This window comes from Rhinolophus sinicus, linkage group LG03 (genome assembly GCF_036562045.2).
Source record: "Rhinolophus sinicus isolate RSC01 linkage group LG03, ASM3656204v1, whole genome shotgun sequence".
Taxonomy (NCBI): domain Eukaryota; kingdom Metazoa; phylum Chordata; class Mammalia; order Chiroptera; family Rhinolophidae; genus Rhinolophus; species Rhinolophus sinicus.
Genome location: NC_133753.1, coordinates 93,602,216 through 93,623,998, shown reverse-complemented (window position 1 = coordinate 93,623,998; position 21,783 = coordinate 93,602,216). Strand labels below are relative to the sequence as shown.

At 38.9% G+C, this 21,783-nt stretch overlaps 2 protein-coding genes across 3 annotated transcripts in view; one reads left to right on the top strand and one right to left on the bottom strand.

Annotated features, from left to right (window-relative positions):
• The window catches only part of NEMF (nuclear export mediator factor), a 50,769-nt gene extending 42,499 nt beyond the window's left edge, over nucleotides 1-8,270 (top strand). Inside the window, exons 27-33 of the mRNA XM_019735957.2 lie at nucleotides 4,626-4,703; nucleotides 4,855-5,052; nucleotides 6,286-6,318; nucleotides 7,379-7,479; nucleotides 7,580-7,623; nucleotides 7,702-7,781; nucleotides 8,070-8,270. Of these exons, the coding sequence (XP_019591516.2) occupies nucleotides 4,626-4,703; nucleotides 4,855-5,052; nucleotides 6,286-6,318; nucleotides 7,379-7,479; nucleotides 7,580-7,623; nucleotides 7,702-7,781; nucleotides 8,070-8,147 (612 nt within the window). The 3' untranslated portion in view covers nucleotides 8,148-8,270. The remainder of the gene's footprint in view (nucleotides 1-4,625; nucleotides 4,704-4,854; nucleotides 5,053-6,285; nucleotides 6,319-7,378; nucleotides 7,480-7,579; nucleotides 7,624-7,701; nucleotides 7,782-8,069) is intronic.
• Nucleotides 8,271-9,380: 1,110 nt separating this feature from the next.
• On the bottom strand, nucleotides 9,381-20,664 carry KLHDC2 (kelch domain containing 2). Of its 2 annotated transcripts, XM_074328200.1 has the most exons (13): nucleotides 19,807-20,664; nucleotides 17,162-17,241; nucleotides 15,487-15,604; nucleotides 13,503-13,618; nucleotides 13,095-13,176; nucleotides 12,851-12,934; nucleotides 12,372-12,452; nucleotides 12,238-12,296; nucleotides 11,706-11,815; nucleotides 11,236-11,308; nucleotides 10,096-10,183; nucleotides 9,947-9,999; nucleotides 9,381-9,693 (listed from the first exon to the last, which is right to left on the bottom strand). In XM_074328200.1, exons 1-13 carry the CDS (start codon nucleotides 19,957-19,959, stop codon nucleotides 9,570-9,572), a joined length of 1,221 nt encoding a protein of 406 aa, XP_074184301.1. In that variant the 5' UTR covers nucleotides 19,960-20,664; the 3' UTR covers nucleotides 9,381-9,569. The 2 variants fall into 2 exon arrangements, with proteins under 2 accessions (XP_074184301.1, XP_074184302.1); XM_074328201.1 differs by lacking the exons at nucleotides 15,487-15,604; nucleotides 17,162-17,241 and having other exon boundaries at nucleotides 19,807-20,157.
• Between the last annotated feature and the right edge of the window lie 1,119 nt (nucleotides 20,665-21,783).

Sequence of the window (21,783 nt, the reverse complement as noted above, 5' to 3'; positions counted from 1 at the left end):
GATGATGTAGGCAAAAAAATAATCCTATGTGACACCCCTTGACTGAAAATTAGTTTAAAAGATAGTGTTGACGGAACATAGAGATCACTGTTCTATGTTCCTTAAGATCATCTTGACAAACGATCTCATTTTATGCACAAGAGGAATGGGAGGTTGTGATTTGCCAGAGACACCGGACTAGTAAAGTGGCAGTGCTGGTCTTTATTGGTAATTTAGTTTAGTAGTTTCTTTTTCAGTTAAATGCGATTTTTGGTTAAAGTTCTTATATATTTTATTAAAGGTGGGTGATTGAAAGAAGAAGTAGTGGATATAGAACATACTTTTTAAAATGCTGTAGCAGTATGAAAAAGAAGGGATTGTGAGCTAATCTATCAGTGTACCTTTTTAAAAAAACATTCCTTTGAAATCTTAATAAAGATCTTCTTTCATGATCTTTCCTCCATCCGTAGTGATCAGAATTTCCTGTTTTTTCCCCAGTGGATCTTAAATAAATGAAGGATTGTACTACACATATGAATGGGAAAAATATCAGTTCTCCCAGTATAATTATGTAAATTCAACATGACTTTAATCAGAATTGAGATTTTAATTAACTTGATAAAGTAATTCTAAAGTTCATTTGAAAGAGTAAATACTAGAGAATAGCTAAGAAAATCTTGAAAAAGAAGATTGAGAGGGGATTTCTCTACTAGGTAGTAAAACCTTTAATGTTAGAATTATTAAAACAGTGTGGCACTGGCGGGGGCCCAGGTGGCTCAGTTGGTTAGAGCGCGAGCTCTCAACAATAAGGTTGCTGGTTCAACTCCCACAACTGAAGATTGAAAACAGCGATTGGACTTGGAGCTGAGCTGCGCCCTCCACAACTAGATTGAAGGACAACAACTTGGAGCTGATGGGCCCTGGAGAAACACACTGTTCCCCAATATTCCCCAATAAAAAAAAATTTTTTTAAAGTGTGGTATTAGCATAAGGACAGGCCGATAGAAAAGTGAAACAAAATCTAGATACAGGGGCCGGCCCAGTGGCTCAGGCGGTTGGAGCTCCATGCTCCTAACTCCTAAGGCTGCCGGTTCAATTCCCACATGGGCCAGTGGGCTCTCAACCACAAGGTTGCCGGTTCAATTCCTTGAGTTCCGCAAGGGAAGGTGGGCTCCACCCCCTGCAACTAAAGATTGAGCACGGCACCTTGAGCTGAGCTCCCACAGGGCTCAGTTGGTTGGAGCGCATCCTCTCAACCACAAGGTTGCCAGTTCGATTCCTCGAGTCCCGCAAGGGATGGTGGGCTAAGCCCCCCACAACTAGCAACGGCAACTGGACCTGGAGCTGAGCTGCGCTCTCCACAACTAAGACTGAAAGGACAACAACTTGACTTGGAAAAAAGTCCTGGAAGTACACACTGTTCCCCAATAAAATCCTGTTCCCCTTCCCCAATAAAATCTTAAAAAAAAAAAAAATTCTAGATACAGGACCACTAATTGTATATTTAAAAACTTAGTATATGACAAAATAATGTTACAGATTGTTAGGAAAGGTATGAAATACTAAAAATTAGTGGCTAATCATGTTTAAAAGATATAATAATATGCAAGTAAATCCGGTGAAGAAGAGAACCATCAACAAAATTGAAAGACAAATGGCAAATCTGAAAAAAAAGGTGATAAAAGAAATGCTTATCTAAACAAGGGGAATTTTTTCACTTGTCAAATTAATAGATCATGTGTGTTCAGTGACATTCAGTAAATGTTTGAGTACACACCATGGGAATTCCCAGCAAGAGTCCTAACAGTGCATTTATTCTGACTCAGCAATTCCACTTTAAGGAATTGATCCTAAAAGAAATCAGTGTATGCACTAAGGATATTCATCAGGTTGATATTTATAATAGCAAGAAAATGGAAAATAATCTTTAATGTCCAATGATACAAAAGAACAATAAATAATATGGTTCTTGCATTTATATAATGAAATACCCTACTTTTCATTAAAACTTTTATTAAAGTACGTTAAATTTTTATTTTGTGGAGAACTGTCATCTGTACCTCATTGAGTCTTCCTATTCCTGAGTGTGAACTATAATTATGTAAGAATACTTTATATGCTTCAGTAAAAATGTATCTTCCCCTAGAGTCTTACCCATCTTAGCTATTAAATTAGTTGTATTACTTAGCTTAGTTATATTACTACATATAACTTTTCTTACTTTTTGTAAATGGTATATTTGGAAAACTTTCACTTCATAGTGATTAGTTGCTGGTGTGTGGGAAGACAATTTTCATATTCTAGTGATTAGGCAATCTTACTGAATTTTTATTTTTATTTTCATCTGTAGGCAGTCATATTGTCTGCAAATAATGGCTTTTCTTTTCTAATCCTAATATCCGTTATTACATTTTTTGCACTGGCTGAAACCTCAGTAGTGCTGTGCAGAAGTAATAGTGTTCATCGTTAATTACATTAAGGGGACTGGATCTGAGATTTTTATCTTTGTGGGATGTTCCCTGAGGGTTGTTAGTAGATATCCTTTATGAACTTATTTTTAATAGTGATGAGTTAAGTTTTTTTGAATGCTCTTTTTGCATCTATTATTTTTCTCCCCTAATTAATGTGGTAAATTGAGAATAATCTGTTAAATTGGCCTCTGTTAAATGAGAAGCCATCTGATTTTGGTATCTAGGTTATACCAGTTTCATAAAGTAAGTTTGGGACTTTTTCTGCTCTCTAGACCTTTGTATGAAATGGAAGTTATTTGTTCCTTGAGATTTGATAGCATTCGCTTGTAAAACTGGGCCTGATATTTAGGGTTTTGATGGTAGGTTTTTAAGTGCTAATTAAATTTCTTTAGTGATTATAGGTCCATTCAGGTTTCCTGTTTTTTCAACTTGGTTTTCCTTAGTTATATTTTCCAAGAAACTCTGTTCTTACCAGGTTTTCCATTTGGTTCAATTTATTGGTAATAGTGTTCATTGTAGTCTCAAGATTTTTTTTTTTTTGAGGCATAATGTATACTCGTATATAGTGAAACCACAAATCTTAAGTGTTTAGCTCAATGAATTTTTATACATGCATATATCTGTGGAAGCACCTTCCAGATCAAGACATTAGAATGTTTCCAGTCCTCCAGAAGACTCACTCTTGCTTACCCCTTTCTAAATTGTATCCCCCACCAAAAAAATTCTTACTTTAATCACTGTAGATTATTTTGCCTGCTTTTCAACTTTATATAAAAGCAATCATATGATGCATACCTTTTTGTCTGGCATGTTTCACTCAACATTCTGTGTGGTATGTAACAGTTATTTTGCCTTGCATTCCATTGTATGAGTCTGCCCCAGTTTAAGTCTACAGTATTGTTGATAGACATTCTTATGTGTCTTTTAGATCCACAAGTATGCATTTTGGTGTGTATAGCTAGGAGTGGAATTGCTGGGTTGTAGTGTGCAGGTTGTGGTTGGCTTTTGTAGATGTTACTGGTTTTCCAGAGTACTTGTACGTTTCCCAACAAGCAGTGTATCCGAGTTCCTGTTGCTCCATATCCTCACTAGCATTTGGTATTATTAGGTTTTTGGTTGGTGGTTTGTGGTTTCTTTAGTTTTGGTCATTTAAGTGTGTATATACTGAAATATTATTTTGGCTTTAATTTGCATGTCCATGTTGATGACATTTGAGCACTTTTTCATGTTTAAGACCTTTAAATGTACTCTTTGAAGTGCCTATTTTAAAAACTAGGCCGTCCAGCTTTCTCATTGGTGTATATGAGTTCTTTGAAATCCTGGATACAAGTCTTTTCTTGGATACATGTATTACAAAAACTTTTCACATTTTGAGGCTTGATTTTTTTTTTTCACTTTTATAATAGTTTTTTGATGAACAGCATTTAATTTTAATGAAGTCTGACTTGTCCATCTTTTATAGTTTTTTGTGTGTGGTGTGTGCCCTGTTCAAAGAAATCTTTAAATTTTTAGAAATTTGTTATTTGGGCCCCAGCTGTGATAATCAAGACAAAAATCTTTGGAGGTGAGGCCTGGGTATCTGTAGTTCTAAAAACTGCTGGGGTAATTTGGATGTGTACACTGAGTAAAAATCCCTATTTTGATCAAGTTCGGTCTTAAGAGTTTCCATTGTCAGTACCCAACCTCGCTCTGCTGCCTTATTTCCTGTTCTTCCTCTATTATATGTATATCCTGACTCCAACCAAATACAGTGACTTGCGATTACTGCTCTGTCCCATCTTTACCTTATAATCTTGCTTTTCCTATATTACCAAATACTGTAAATTTCTTTCCTTTAAGACTAACTTCCAAATTTTGCTTTATTTTTTCCCGACAGTTCTTGCTCAAGCTGAAAGAAATGTCTCCTTTCTCAAAATTACCTTAAAAATAATTTGTTTGTAGCTCTCCTGTACTATTTAGAATATGTTGTATTAATTTATTCTTACTCTTATATGTATCATCTTTTTCCATCAGATGGGCAATTCCTTGAGGGTGAGGCCTATGGTTTATCTCTGTGATGGAATCTTGATCAATAAGCATTTTTGACAGAACTAGAGAAGCACCTTTTCTTTGCAAACATTTGTTGTCCTTTCTTTACGGCCAAATTTTTCCAACCAAAGTCTTTTGATTTTGTAGAGTAAAATGAAAAAAATGAAGGAAAAATACAAGGACCAAGACGAAGAAGACCGTGAACTCATCATGAAATTGCTGGGGGTAAGTAACAACTCAACCTATTTTCTTCATTTGCTTAACTTTCTAAGGGGTGTCCAGACCACTGCCTATCATAAATGCTAGGCATTCAATATATTTTTGTTAAAATATTGACAACATTGACATTACTTGTTCTTTCCTCTATGAATTAAAGTCTGCAGGTTCAAACAGAGAAGAAAAAGTGAAAAAGGGAAAGAAAGGAAAAATAAAGGATGAACCAGTGAAGAAACAGCCTCAGAAGCCTAGAGGTGGACGAAGTGTCTCGGACAGCATAAAAAAAGAAACCCCCTCCCTAGAGGTTATAACTCATGAGTTACAAGAGTTGGCAGTAGATGATTTACATGATGACAAGGTAAAACTACCACACACCTGTGGGCTTTTGCTTAATTAGGGTGACCCCATTACCCCAGGCTTCCCAGGACATGGGACTTAACAGTGTTCAAACCAGGATGAGTGGCAACCCTAGTCTTAATAAGTATATCTTAAAAAGTTTATCACAAGTCTTTATAAAATAATCACTTTTTGGAGAGGCTTTTTTTGAATCTGGCAGGAACTGACTTAGTTAAAATAAGACAAATAATTGGGATTGTCTTGAAGATGAGTGGAAAATAAATTTGCACTTCTCTAAGATTTATATAGGAACATATGCTGTATTGCCTTAATGTTGGAAGTGGCTACTCAGTTCAAGTGCCAAGTGCCCTGGTTGAAAAACCAATGAGAAGCTAACCATTTCCTAGTTAAGGTGGTTGCCGAATTGTTCTGTCGGCTGAATACAGCAAGCCCAGCCTTAAGCATATGTTTTTGCATGAATATATACATCTTCTTGAAATTCTGAGCAAAGGATTTGTTTTCTAAATTTGTAACACATTTTCAGTTCAGCCTATATTTTTATTTATGGCAGTTAAGTTTTGGTTTTTGTGTGCTCTGTTCAGTGTAGGTAATGTTTATGGTGACCTACATTATTGTTTTTTTTTCTCTGCTGAACGGTGTTGTTTAGTAATACTAAAACTAATTTTGGTCCTCAGATTTTTACTGTTCTCATATTTGTAATTTATTCTATAAACCCCAGACTCAATACGTGTTCGTTAAAAGTGATAAATTATGAGCGTTCTTTCACAGATAGGTTATCTCCCGGTAGGTTTAATGTAAGCAAACAAAATTAAGCTTATCTTAGTATGTGAAAATTTCTCCTAAAACTGTTGAACAGAGACTAAAATATAAAAGCTCTGGTCACCAAAATTCTCCCATTTTCTTTTTCCCTGTCAAATGTATCAAGCTTAGTGGTCATTTGTAACTGTCCTTATAACATTGACTGCTTTAGTATATACTCTATGTGGAAGTGTGTGTTTTTTTAAACTTCAGAGAACAATCTTTTTTTCTGTTTGAATGGCATTGCTTTCTGAAATATTAGACACACAATTAATTCACTCAGTCTTTAGGACACTGAAGAACACAATCTTGGGGTCCGTATCCTGTGGGTTAGATTTGATGGTCTGGTTACATCACTGTTTCTTTCTCAGTTTTTAATGGTGTAGAATTTCAATGTAAGTTATAGCTGACTTTGTAAATTTTATGTTTGGAGCAGGAAGAGCAAGATCTGGATCAACAGAGAAATGAGGTATGATTTGGGGTTGGGGTTCCCACTACCGTATTCTGGACTGCAGTTCAGTTCCCAGAACGTTTTACACACAACTCCTGACTAATTAAAACTGAAAGGGCTAAGACAAGTCTACAGGCTCTGGGAATCCATATATTCTGGGTTTGGATCCTAGCTTTGTTACGTATAACTGCAACCTTGGAAACATTATTCTTTGTGCCTCAGTTTCCTCATCTGAAGAATGGGGTAATAGTTGTCCCCAGTAAGAGACAGTTGTTTTGAGAACTAAAATAATATACATAAAGCATATAGAAAAGTTCATGGCACATAGTAAAGACACTACCTCAGCACCAAGCATTTGGTCTCTAAAATTTACTCATGTTGTAAAATAAATATGGTCAATCTCGTAGGCAGCCCACCAGGTGGGAACTCGAAGAAGCCCTAGGTCTTCTCCTTAAGAACGGGCAAGAGAAGGCTGTCCTAGCCTAGGAGTTTCTCAGCTTCAGCACTGTGAATATGTGGGGCAGGATAACTCTTGGTTGTGGGGCCCATTCTTGGCCTCTACCCAATAGATGCAGTTAGCACTCTATCCCGCCACCCATTCCTCTCCCCCAGTTGTGACAACCAAAAATGTCTCCAGACATTGCCCAGTGGCTTTTGGGAGGCAAAGCTCCATGGTTGAGAACCACCAGTCCAGCCAAAGTATCAACCCAATTTCCATGTGATGGATTTAAATCTATTTGTGGTCATTCTCGTGCTTCATCTTAATCCATAGTAGTTTTCTGCAACTCGAGTAATATCCAAGTTTTTTTCTCCCTTTCTCTTAAATGTATTACAAGTGCCATTTTGAAAATCATTGTCCTCATTTTTCATTAAGCTAGGCAAAAATTATAAGCACTAAACTATATATTTAAACACCATTGCTCTTAAACTCTTTGGAGCTATAAAGCAGAACTTAAGACTATATGTCTATCAGAAAAGGATAAAAATATGTTGACATATCAATTTGACAGGTTTTAGAGTTTTCTTTTTAGAACTGATGTAAATTACTTTAATAGTTGTTTCTGTTTTCCCTTTTTAGGAAAACCTGTTTGACTCTTTGACAGGACAGCCACATCCTGAAGATGTACTACTGTTTGCCATTCCAATATGTGCCCCTTACACCACCATGGCAAACTATAAGTAAGTCATCACTAAATTTACTCATAACACCTGTCACAATAGTGATTTGTAAATTGTTTTGTAATCTCTATTTAGTAACACATGCAATTCTTTTTTAAAGATACAAAGTGAAACTTACTCCTGGAGCTCAGAAAAAGGGGAAAGGTATTTAAATTTTTTTAATTATGATTTTAAACATTTCTTGACTGAACAAAAGTAGATTGTTCTATTTTCTATTTATAGCTGCAAAAACAGCCTTGAATAGTTTCATGCATTCCAAAGAAGCAACTGCAAGAGAAAAAGACTTATTCCGCAGTGTTAAGGTAAATTATTCCTCCAGGACTTTCTGGAGATTGTTATTGCAACTAAAAATGTCAGCAGTATAATTTGCTATTTTTTGTTCTTGCTTTATTTAGTAGTTGCAAGCTGCAGCTGTTGTTTTGGTAGAAAAGGCTGTCTTCCTAGAAGCAGTATAAAATAAGTAAAATCACTTTAGGTGAAAATTTTGGAAATGCCTTTGTTCTGACAGTTAGAGAATACATAATCATCATAAAAAGAAATACGATTAACCATTTAGAATGTGAAGATATTTAGCAATTCTCTTTTTTTAGGACACGGATTTATCAAGAAACATTCCTGGCAAAGTGAAAGTGTCTGCACCCAATCTTCTGAATGTAAAAAGGAAATAGCTGAAATGAAATCCTAAAATACTCGATTTACAGCCTTTTCGAAGTTCAGAGATGAAAATACCATGTAATAAGACTTCTGCATTTGAAAATTAACTAAACATTGCCTTGCTATGTTCGCTAAAAGGACTTATTCTTGTTTTTCCAGTTTTATAGAGAGGAGACACAGTTTATGATAGGATTTCCTAAAATATTTGTGGATAGTTAAACACCAATTGTATACATCTGTAGTTATTCTACATTTTCTTGAAATTTGGGGAGTTAATATTAAGGATTCATTTCATGTTGTAAAGAAATTGAATAGTGTAACAGCTCCATTGCTTAGACTATTGACTTGGTAGTCTACTGTATATAAGGTCTAATATATATTACTCAGAGGCCAATCACAAGTTTTCTTTTTCGTTTTTTTTTTTCTGGTGGTGGTTGAGATTGGGGGTAGTTAAACATTTAGGGTTAAGTCTTGAAAACCCTAAGTATTGAAGGAGTAAATTTCTTTCTGCCTTTACTTATACTTGTCAAAGGTATATTAGACCAAATTTAAAATACAAATAATTACCATGACTCCGCTTAAGAAATAACACCTAGAAGAAAGCGGTGTCAATCATTTCCATGCATTTATACACCGTCACTTTTCGTCTTAATTTCTTTTTTGTAATCTCATTCAGTTCTGTACCATTTTATTTTCCACCTCTAGTAATTATCAGTAGCATGTTATGGAGTATCTTAACCTGTAACCTCATAAGTGCACTTTTAGGTTTACCAATAAAGTCTCCTGACCCAGCTTTCTTCTGTCTCCTAACAGAATGGAGAATAAAGTCACACTTTACTTCCATTCTCTTATGAGCTACAAAATGATCAGACAGCAGTGATCCAGAGTTAGCACGACCATCTGCCCCAGCCCCTATACCAAAGTCCTAGACAGCCATTGGGCCTTGCAGAATTCCTTTTACCAACATATTAGTCCTACTGAGAATATTTTTCCACTTGAAATTAATGTTTAAAAAACTATAATTATGTAATCTGATGTACGTACAACAGACTACTCTTTCCATTTAAAGAAATCTAAAATATTAATTTTTTTAAGAAATAACTTCACCATTTTAATAGTTGTAAGAATAATTAGTATAATGTTTTCTACAGATAATGTATCTTGAAGTTACCAAAAAGGAACTATAATAACCACACCTTGGAGTACAAAGCCCAAGTATTAATTTTCTATGTTTTACTAGGAGACAGTTATTGGTGTTAAATACATTTATTGTAAACTTTAGACACAAAAATAGGTTCTCTAGGCCATTCACATGCACATTTAAACCAAAAAGCTGTAAAACTACAACAATGCATATAATTATATCAACAATGCCACTCAGATGTTTACAGAATCGCTGTCCATGCAAGGTGGTCAGAGGCGTTATCTGTGAAGCCTTAAGATCCCGAAGTGTTGTTACTACCAAACCTCTGATTAACACTGTGAAGTAAGTGTTTGGGGAGGCAGTTCCACGAGTTGGCTAACATTTCTTTAAAGCAAATGACTGCTTCTAAGCTTAGCCTGAAAATGAACAAGGAAAAGAGAAAGATAATTTCACTTTACTGTTTAGAAGTACATTCACTTGAAGAATTATTTAAAAAACACATTTCCTTTAAAGATTTTCATAAGAACTGGTTAGTTGTATCAATGAAGGCTTGTTGTTGCCCTTAAATTATCCATAAACCAGGTTTTTCAAGATCACTACTTTAAAGTGTTAAAAAAAAAAAAATACAATCTAAAATACTCTAAGTACCAAGTAAAAAGTTTTTTTTACCTTACAAGGGACTTTGGTTGAACTGAAAATATAAGTACTTCATTACTGTGTGCCTGAAGAATAAATAAGAACACATTAAAAAGCAAGCACTTGACAAATACACTTCAGCGCTATGATGAAGAGCCCTTAAGAGAGGGTAGTATACTCACAGCTCTGTGATGGACAAGAAGGTTATTGGCACATCCACCGAAAACAATTACTTCTCCTTCATCACTGGCACAAGCTGTGTGCCATAATCTACATTTAAAACAAAAGTTTGAATTTGAAGTCACCCAAAACACCCAATTTGTCATTTACACTACAGAATAGGACTGATGAAATAAACACTAGCGATCTTTAGTTCAGACCAAAACATCAAGGTGAGAAGCAATTAAGTAGCCAAAGCTAGAAAAATCAATGTCTATTTTATCTGGATATTATCATTTTGTCTCTCTGGTCCAGTTGTAATTTATGCAATGAGGGGTTTGAACTGAATGAACTGTTCTCTGGGTCTTTGTTAGCAATAAAATCTTATAGAAGGTGAGTGGTACATGGCCTCTCCTCCTTCCTCTTTTCATAGGCAGGGCCAACTGGCCTTACACAAAACATCTGAGGGATGCTGAATCTACCTGAGTAAACAAAGTATCTGAAGGCCTGGGAATTCTATGGAAAGAATATTTGTGCCAAATGAAGTCTTAATAGCATGACTGTATTTAGGTTAGAGACTTAGAAAAAAATTCAGGGTGACATATCTGAATGTGCTTTGAACACCAATTTTGACTGTATCGTTTCCTTTTCAGTCTTTAAGTCTTTGTCAAAACTTTACTTTGAGAATAACTATCAGTGTTTTAATAGGCTCTTTTTTTATGATGGTTTACCTTAATCTTTGTTATACAGTGCTACTGCAAATCTAATCGAAAGTTCTTGATCTTTTTTCCCCATATACATTAGTGGTTTGAAATTCTCTCCTTTCTAGTTCCCCTTTCTTTTTTAATGACAGGCCTAGATGCAGTTCAACTCACTTAGGTAAAGAGCTTGATTATAAATTTTAACTATATCAGTAATTTTCCAATAAAGGAAGAAATTAAAAATGCAGCCCTATTTTTCATAGAGATGATGGGAAAGAAAGCATTTGATACTAGGAAAACATTAGTTTCCTTTTCAAAGCTATGTTAAAATTTAGTAAATGCTAGGATATTTATTATAAGAATGATGGATTTAATGCAGCCAAAATTTCCTCATTCAGTCTTGTACACCTCTATGGACCTCGGTCATTCAGGATAAGAATTACCTTTTGAAACAGCTCATACCTTGGTTTGTCAGCATAGGGATGGTTAAAGTGTATCCATTCATTTTTACTGATGCAGTATGTCCAGGCATCACCTGATGACAACAGAAAAGCTATGAAGTATGTTGTTCTGTCAATGTGACATTGACATTTAAAGGGCACAGCTTTAGCAAGAAAGGTAATAAATCAGATGGTGAGTAGATCAAGTATAATTCCTTTTTTTGTCTCTGCGATTAACCAAATAAGCCCTTTGCATGTCATTGCCCTTCAGCAGGATTTAAAGCGCTCTAGGTGGTTTCTTTACAGAATGGATCTATGTCATCATAGTATGAACACAATTACAGGTGTATGTTACGGGATCAAAATTAATAGCAAAACTTCCAACCAACAACAGTATAGCCCTGATACATCTAAAATAGACTAATTTTTTCCAACTGTTTATATATATGAATGATACATAATGATTTCTTACCGTATTTGTAAAGGACTTACTTAGTGGCTGTTTGTCAGTGGTAAATCCTCCAAAGAGAAAGAGGTGATCTGAAGAAACGGGTGTGAGCGAGTGCCAGGATCGGCCGACGGGGCACGTGCCCTGCGGGATTCTGAAAATGAAGTTGCAGTAGCGATGTTTAAAAGCAGCTACTATAGTTAATGCAGAGAAATACTGAAGTTTTCTTATAATATTTATATAGAATTAAGAAAAAAAGAGACTTTAAATTAAAAAAGGCTTCTTGGTATTAACAACTGCATGCTTTAGAATGTACTCTTTTCTTTGAAGGAAGAGTGAACTTTAGACTTTTTTTCCCCAACAAGCACTGGACACATGCTATGTGCCAGGTACACAGTTATGACAACTGGAAATAAAAAAATTCCTCCTTTAAGATCTAGTGATCATGTTTATTTAAATTCACAGTTACAGAAAATTTAAGCAAGTACATTATATACCAATAATACAGAATAAGGAAAAAAGCCATTGAGACGTTTTGAAAACCTTTTCTAAATAATTATGTGAAGTGATACGTACAGTTCATTCCATTCCCATGTATCCAGATTAAGATAGTGAAGATCATTCATTCTAGCATCCTAAAAAGGGATAATTAAATAGTTATAATTTTGAATAATTCAAAAGCAGGTCATTGAAACTGTTTATATACTCACCCGGTATCTGCCTCCAAACACAAAGCCCTTGTTTCCAACAGTTGCACAGGCGTGGGCAGCGCGAGGCGAAGGTGCTTTACCCTATTGAGGTATAGGAGCAATTTGATACATAAGTGCACTTTTGGTAACTACTAGATAGAGTTTTCCCTGGATGTGGGATAAGAATATGCAAGATACTTGAGCTTTTTAGGCTGAAGTGCAGACTTCTAGTCAACAGCAGTACTAAAGGCTGATTTCAGACTGGAAATTTTATTTACAAACAATACTACACTTAATGTCTATTAGATAATAGATGCTGCATTGGTCTGCACATTCATTAAACGTTTCTGAGTTCCAATTTAGACTCCTTGGAGAATAATGAAAGCTATGGCTCTACTCTCTCCAGAAAACAAGAATGAGCTGTCTGTTACACACCGCCTCCCAACTTCCCCTCTCCTCTAAGGAGCGTTACTTTAATAATCCATTATTCAGTAACTTACAGTAGTTACAGGCTGGCTCCAGATAAATGTTTCAGTGTCTAAAATATGTACATGATCATTCCATCCTCTTGGGTGACTTGAATTCTATAGAAAATAATAATCTGAGTTATTTTATAATTATTTCACAAATGTTTGCAAAACTATATAGCCTTAGATTTGTTAACAAGGCAAAATGAACAAAACTAGCAAACAAAATGTATTCTTTTCAACATCCTACATAGGCCAAATATGAAATTTCACTTACCCAGAAAGATGTTTCATCAAATTCAAATGTTCCTAATACTTTTTCTTCAGGTAAATATCCATACCCTCCAAAAAATATTAACCTATTAAAAAAAAAAAAAAAAAGACACTAAATATTCAAACATCCACAAGTTAGGATACAAGAGATTTTTCTTCTTACTTTGTCATATGCTATAAGTCGAAAAGGCACACTTGGTTATATGAAAATACTTATTCAAATAGTAATGGCTAATATGGTTAACAGTTATATCTCAAGTGCTATGTTAAGTGCTTTGCTGTATAAATCACTTAATCCTCACATGGGCCCTACAAGATATGTTCTACGGTTACAACAGTTATTGGCTAAGGATACTCGAGTGGCAAACCACTTTCCACATAAAAAGCCAAACTTGTAACGCTGCTAACTCACTTGTTTTTATATACCCAGACACCAAGTTTGTCCTTTGATGATGGAGGAATTCCTTGGCAATCAATTCTTTCCCACTGTAATACTCTGTCTGGAGACCTTGAATCCAGCATATAGAACTGTCAGAAGCAATGATTTCAGTTAGATTTGGTTATGTGAAAGAAATTCAACCTTGGCATTTCATTTTACTGTGATTTATGATAAGGATGTCATCTAATTCAATGCTACTAGAAGTGTGACTGCAGACTGGCTACCAGTCTGCAAACTGGTACTAGTCTGAGTCTAGATCAGGAACTTGCCAGAATGTAAATTACCTAAGTCACTAAACATCCTGTTTAGTTCAGCTAATTTTTTTTCCACAGCCACACTTTTTTGTTGAAGGAATAGAAAGCAGTGTATCGATTTACATTCTATGCCTTAAGATAGGTGCTTTGAGCTGTACTGATCTAATTTAAGGGTATCAGGATAGCATTACCAAAAAACCACACTTGGCAATTTCACCTTCAAATTCAATTTAACAAATATGTCTTAAGTGCCTACTTAACTCAAGGAGCTAAGGATTAATGTTTAAAAGATTGAGTATTGGTCTATCTTTCAAAGGATTCACATTCAGGTACTTGAATAAATCTGACCAATATATACATTTTTTACTCAAGACTCCAAAGCTTCCTTGTGATCAAACTTAGAATACGCAATCCCAGCCACTTGATATATTAATTACTACCATTTCTCTGACTACCCCCTAAAGCCACACAGCTTCTCTCTTTCCTAAGCCTCCTCATGTTGTATCCAAGTTATTTTTCTCCCCCGTAACCCTGAAAAATAAATGGTTCAACTAGAGCCTACAGCTGTGCCTCACAAAATCTTTTAGGCACAGAACCCTTTCTTCAAGCAAAATCTTAAATAAAAACCTAATATATAGAAACAAAAATGGAACTATACAAGGGAGGCCTGGAGCCTACCTGTCCCCGTTACGCTCCTCCCACAGGTGTCCCAGTGCATCAGAAATCCCTCGAGTTGGTGCGATGCCATCTGAAACCATCTCAGCCACTGCTGCATCTACACTGACCCACGTGGCATTCCCACGAACAAGGCGTATTTGCTTACACCTCTGCATCTTGATACCAGCATCTTGGCTACGCCTTCCAATTGTATTATTCAATTCACACATCACCTCCTGGGTGAAGACTTTACTTTTTCTGTTCCTCCATCCCACCAAACACAAAGTCAAGGATTCTTTTTCAGATTCAGCAGTATCTACCGAGCTATTACTATGAACCAGGCTCTGTGTAGCTCCTTATCATAAGCTACCGAAATCACTTATTTTATGTATCCCTTCTAGAATGTGAGCTCCAGGAGGCGTGGACTGTATCATTCATCTGTGTCCAATGTCTAACTGTGCTAGGCATAGCAGGTCTTACTAAGTTGCCAAATAAATGAATTTATAAGAGTCTACCTAGAGCATATGCACCTTTCTGACTGACTTCATCTGTCTCTTACGGGCCTGAGAGGACAGCTGCTATCTTTTTCCTATTTGGAAAAAACATGGACAAAGTCTGAACAACAGTATCTTATGGCGCCTTATAGGAATGTTAGTATATAAACTTTTGTCAGTGTTATTTATCCTTAAGGCTTTCTGAGTGATGGCCTGTTACTTTTTACCCTGCCCCCATGATGTTACATCTTGTTTTCATCTAATTTACTACTATTCATCTAACACTTCAGGTTTCTAAGAGAACAAGTAGCTGCAAAAAATACAAAGAGAACAACCTAGGAAGTTACTGCAGATGGGACCAACCAAAATTGATTTTACAGAAGGCCTAGGTAAACACAGACTGGTGGACAAAATACTAAGATGCACCTTCACACCAGTCGAGTCCGGGTATTTGTTGACCGGACAGGAATACATACGGGCTGACCTTAAAAGTCTCAAGTTGTCTGGAAAAGAATAAAATCGCCTTGAGCCGTAGTCCTCAGCAACACTGACCTTATTCGTGTTGCCTCTTGAGTGGTGCCCTCCAAACAAGTACAGCACCCTGTCCACACACACAGCACAGCTGCCTGACATGGAAGGAGGAACATCGCCTTCTGTGTTTATTTTTCTCCTGGGTGGGGGGGAGGGAAATGAATGTAAATAAGCTTCCCAAAAGGAAAAGAAATGCAAACATCTATTCATTTCTCTTCTATTCCCACAGTGGGGGTGGGGGAGGAAACAGCCTGACTGGCTAAGGCCAGGTCTAACAGGATGAGCTCGCCCCCTTCCCCACTCCCCGGGCTGTGTGCCAGTGCCAGCTGGCCTATCACAGGCAGAACGGGAGGTGCTAACAGCCTCAGTGTCGTAGCTTATTCTAGGAGCTACCAGTTTATGTTTTCAAACTCAATTGTTTGCCTTTATTTACATAAAATGGCCATAAGTGGAGGTTTTGTTTTTGAGTGGGGCAGGAAGCCAAAAGGAAAACTTCAACATCCCAGTCCTGTCAGATTAATACCGTTTAGCTATCCAAACAAATCCAGTTCAGACCTTATGTAATACGACAGACACGCAGGACTGCTTGCTATAGGCCAGGCACTCCTCAGTGCTTTGCTTGTTTTAAATTATTCTGAATCTAAAAATGAATCTGAATCCAAATGAATTAAGAAATCTAAGATTCAGAATATTAACAGGACACTCAAGGTCTGCTCACAATATCACTATGCTAAGGCTGTAAGTATTGGTAGGCTTATTTTTTTAAATTCTTTATGGGACTGAATTTTTTACAAAATACATAGAATTCCCTATTAAAGGAATATCATAAATTTCCAATTCTCTGGAAAAAGATGAGCAAATAGCTCAGATTAACACTGATTTTCTCTGTACAGAAACAATCCTAATTTAGTTTTAGTTTAACTCTTACATCAAGTGGGAGTACTATTCGATTCTGAGATCTGTGATATGTAATATACCTAAAGCAGAAAGTTCTACACAGCCAACCGTGGGAGAAGACGACTTTATAAAGCCTCAAACATGGCCACCCAGCCTTTAGAGAAGCACATTTATTTTGCCAAGGACATGCTCCTAGCACCACTGTTGTGAGACTAGCAAGGATCCTTCTGAAATATCCCCAGTTTGTATGGGATGCAAATTTAAGTTAGTTTGGGTTTTGAAACAATTTCAAAGAGATCTGCATAGAAATTTTAATGTTAGAGCTCATAAAATAAAGTACCACCTTTATTTCTAGCAGACACATTCTAGAAATGTTTTTCTCATTCAAGATACGTATAACAGAAGAGACAATATCTTAAAACAAAATGCAAAATGGAAGTTTTATATTTCCATTTCAGGATCTGAAACCTCGCTTGTTTATTTTAATATAATTGATACTTTATAGAGCCCTGAATAACAATTTCTTCAAAGGTCATAAAAACATCTATTAGTTACTGTTCAGTTCTTTACATAATTCTACTTATGCTAAAGTATCTAGATGCTAAAGTAGATGCTAAAGTATCTAGATGCTAAAGTATCTAAGTTTAGCTGCTAAGCTAAACTAGCAGAACATCGTTTTCAGAACATATCGCTAGATTAGCATCTTTAAAATATTTTTATTCATTAGAATGGGTTTTATAGTTTCTTTTTGTTTGCAACCTTATTTGAATGGAGTTCCCCTTATAATATCCACAGTTACCATCTTCCAGTCTCCATGTTGTAGATCCATAGTTCTTCTCTAGGCAGATAAAAGTCATATAATCCTCTGACTTGGTTACTCTGAGAACCAAAACAAAACAAAACCAAAATTGCAAATATAAAAAATAATTGGTATTCTAAAAAGGCACAATTATATCTTTTTCATATCTTATTTGAGATACTGAGTTAGGAAAAATAGATCTTATAATTCTATCAAATGCACAATCCTCCTCACCCCATGCCATATACTCAAGATAATGCTAAATATAGACAGCTCTTAATTCAAATTTTTGATACAGCAGTTGCAATGGTGCAGGTGCAGTGATACAGGAAGTGAAGAGATCACTGGAATCTCTAAGTCCACTTTATCCTGAACAGACCACTACCAAATGTCAGCTGCATGATTTCAGGAGAGATTACTTGTGCCACCGTAAACGGACTAAAGAAATGTCTACCTTGAAAGTGCATGACCCACAGTAACACATGATGTATAGTTTTCTAGCCATTCTTTCCTTTCACCTGTTCTCCACCAAGATGAAGACAGGCTAGAACTGCAATATGCAAATATTAACTACTCATGTAAAATTTTAGTTCCTTGTTCTGCTCCATTTCCCTTCAGGGAATAATTCTTAACAGACTGAGTTTTACCATATGCCAGAACTAGCTGAGTGCTATCCGCGGATTGCTTTATTTAATCCTCACAACAACCCTAAAAAGTAGTTGCTATAATAAGAAAACAGGTTTTTTAAGAGAGGTTAAGTAATTTGCCCAAGGTTACTTAGCAAATTCAACCTCCTTTCCCTGAGTTTTTGCAGCTTCGACCGCTGCCTGACCTCTCCAGCCTTTGAACCTCTCTAGCCCCCTTCTGAACAATGTCAACATACAGTAAATAACTGCAGTTCACTAAGAAAGGGTGTCAGCGTCTCATAAGCCTGAGTACCATACAGAAATAGAGTGGCTGGCAAGGTAAACATTTTGCTTTCCACTCCACCACTTCCAAAGGGAAAGGCTGGAAGACAGCAGGCTGACCTGGAGCACATCAGCCTGGCCTAGGGAGGAAAACTGACTGTAGGAATCTAAGGTTTATTGCCTTCAAAACATCTCCAAGGGCTTCCTGTGCCTACATGTGGGGACAGCCTGAACTGGAACCACCCCCTTAGTTCACTGATCCTGCCTCAGCCCTTCCCAAACACCATCAGCAATCTTACACCCTGACCACCCTCCCTCTCCCCATCCCCAAAGAAACGTCCTGCGCCCTCAAAGCTGCTGCTTTTTACAAACAGAATTTCCAATAGTTCAGACTGAGGTGTGATGACCAACAGGTTTGCTTTTCTCCAAGGGAATTAGTTACATTTTAATAAGGGTCCCCACATACTTATCCCCTTCCTCTTACCAAGTACCCACTAAACACCTATTCACTGGAGGCTGGGGAAAACTGCAGATTAATTAGGATTGGCCAAAACAAAGCACAAAGACTTGTGGTTAGTCATTAGGATGGCTCCCGCAGTTTGTCCCGTCTGTGCTGAGAGGCATCCCCAAAGCGGCTGACTGTACCACACACTGCAGTGGAGTGCCGGTCGCAAAGCAAGCCGCGGGCCAGACTCCACGCCACCGGGGGCGGGGATCATGTTTAAGACCACAGGGTTTAGACGAGAAAGAACAGTTTGGGTAGGAATCGATTAGCGCCACCCCAGCAAATAAAATGAGACATTTCCAGAATGTGGTGTGTGACTGGGAAGTTCTCAAAAGCAAACGAGCAGGACTAGCGAGCAGGGTTTAACTAGGAGCCGGCTGGGTAGGAGTCCGCAGCCTGAGGTGGAGAAGAAATGCAACTGGCGCTGGCGTGTAACTGACTATACAGTTTATGACTAGGGGTCAGGGAGCTGCGCCCTGTAGCTACAATTGTTAACGTCGATTTTTTTTTTTGATTTTTTTTTTTTTCGTTATTGGTGGCGCTTTTCCATTCATTTTCTGAAACATTTCAGCTCTTCCTCAGCTGAAACCAAAAGGAAAATCGCCCTGACGTGTTCAAACAGCAGTGTGCCGGCGCCGGCACAGGGGTAGCTGGGCCTCCGGGAACAGGTGGGAAGGGGCAGCAGGGCGATTCCTCGCACCTTCCGGAATCCCACGGGCTTTTCCTACACCTCCGTCACCGGTCAGCGGACGGCGGTGTCGGTGCGTCAACCGACCCCGGCTCCAGGGGGTACAGTGCCCTGGGTCGGCCCGAAAAGGGCAAGAATGACACCACACAGCGTCATGTCGTACACCCCCCCCCAACCCTTTTAAATAAAAACACGTCTCGTAGTCAGGCACCGCCCAACGAGCCCTCCCCCAAAATAACGCTCCGTCGCCAAACACCGGCCGGGCCGCGCCAGCCACGGGGTGGGGTGGGGTGCAGGGCAGCGGGCTCCGTGAGGAGAAAGTTGGCGTGACAACAGTCTGGGAGCCTTGGGGAGGGTTGGGGGACTCGTGAGAAGATTCCCACACGCAAGAGAAAAAGAGAGAAAATGAACCAACGGGCAGAGTCGCGGCGGGGAGGCGGCGGGGGGCGCAGGAGGCGGCCGCTCCGGCCCGCCCGCCTGGCCCGCCGGCCGGGACCCAGGTAACAGCCGAGAGACGCCCGCAGCGGCCCGGCCACCCACTGACCTTGTAGCCGCCCCAGACGAACATGTGGCGCCCGTCGCTGACGGCTACGTGGCCGCTGCGCTCGGCGGGGCAGGCGAGCTCCATGGACTCGTAGCCCTCGAAGGCTGGCCCCGGCAGGTCGTCCGCCCGCAGGTCCTCGTTGCCATCTGCCATCTTGAGGCTCCACTTTTGTCCACCAACTCTCCGGATCCACGCCCGCGACGGGGGAAGAGACAAAGGAAAGGAAGAAAGAAATGCACGGCGGAGAAACGGCCGGCGTTGAGGCGGCCCCCTCGCCGCTCGCGCCCGCCCAGCCCCACGGGCGAGGACAGCCTCACGGCGGGCTGGGCCGCTGGGTCGCCGGCGGGGGGCGGGGACGGGCGCGGGGCGGGGAGGGGGTCCGCCGAAGGCCGGCACCAGATTCCAGCGCCGCAGCACCGCCTCCGGCTCGCTTCTAGCCGCTGACAGCCCTTGTTTACGCCGCGGCCGGAACCGCCCCTTCCGCTGACACCGCCCACCGGGCGCCGGAAGTGCAGCCCGAGCTCAGCGCCCCCAGCGTCGGTCGTCCGCCGCCGCCAACGGCATCCGCACATCAGGGTCCCGCTGAAGGCGTGCGCTCTGACGCTCTGTGACAACACGCTCCGAGTCTTCTTTCATTCAGGATTTTAGCCATATTTTCTCAAAAAAAAACAACCCTGCGCTTCCCGAGACGTTCCCCTTGTTTGATGGAGGGATATTCTCAAAGGGTTCACAGCCTGGAAACGGGCAGTAAAATTGCTCAGCTGGTTTCTGGTCTCAGCTTCTCCAAGGGAGCTGATGCTCTGTTCTATGGACTGGAGCGGTGTCGCCTCGCCCTCCCACCTCCCGACCGATGACTCGCCGGCTTCCCTGCGGAGGTGCCCCGGGCTGCGTGTATGGCGCCCGGACTTCGTGGCACCCTCCCACTTGGATAATTGCTCAAAAAGTGTTCAAAACCTATCACCAGCAAGCCTTTTAGGGAGGATAGCGAATCCTGCTCACACACACTTTTCTCTTACATGTTACATGATACATTTCAATTTGTTAAGAGAAAATTAGGAGTTATTATAACCTAAACTTGATTCTTCACGTGTAAAATTGGGCTGGAGTAGAATATGTCTTAAATCCCTAATGGAATGGTGGTGACTCTACTTGAATGTGTTAGTGAGGAGAGTGTGCTTTATTTTCTTCATTCCCATCTTCATGCTGGTGTTACTATTTACTGTGCTTCCCCAAAAAATAAGACCTAACCGGAAAATAAGCCCTAGCATGATTTTTCAGGATGAATCCCCTGAACACAAGCCCTAATGCATCTTTTTTGAACAAACCTTAATATAAGACCCAGTCTTATTTTCGGGGAAACACAGTAGAAGGAATACTTTGAAAAACAACAACAAAAGGCTTTCCTCAATGAAGTTTTCAAAGCCTGAAACGCCTTCCATAGCCTCTGCCTGTACGTTTACAACTTACCCAAATTTGGGGTATGGTGATAGTGGTATGCATATATTAGAAAAGAAGATCTAAAATCAATGATCTGAAGTTCCCATCTTAGGATACTAGATAAAGAAAATTAAATCCAAAGTAAGCAGAAAAATAAAAATTGGACTGCTATCAATGAAATTGAAAATAGGAAACCAATAGAGGAAATCAACAAAACCAAAAGCTGGTTCTTTGAAAAGATCAATAAAATCAGTATGCCTCTAGCCATCCTAAGAAAAAAATGAGAGATGTAAATTACTAATATCAGAAATGAAATGGTGGGCAGCCAGATGGTTCAGTTGATTAGAGCGTGAGCTCTTAACAACAGGGTTGCCAGTTAGATTCCCATATGGGCCAGTGAGCTGGGCCCTCCATAACTAGATTGAGGGACAATGACTTGACTTGGAGCTGATGGGTCCTGGAAAGACACACTGTTCCCCAATGTTCCCCAATATTCCCTAATAAATTTTTTTTAAAAAAGACATGAAATAGGGGCCATCA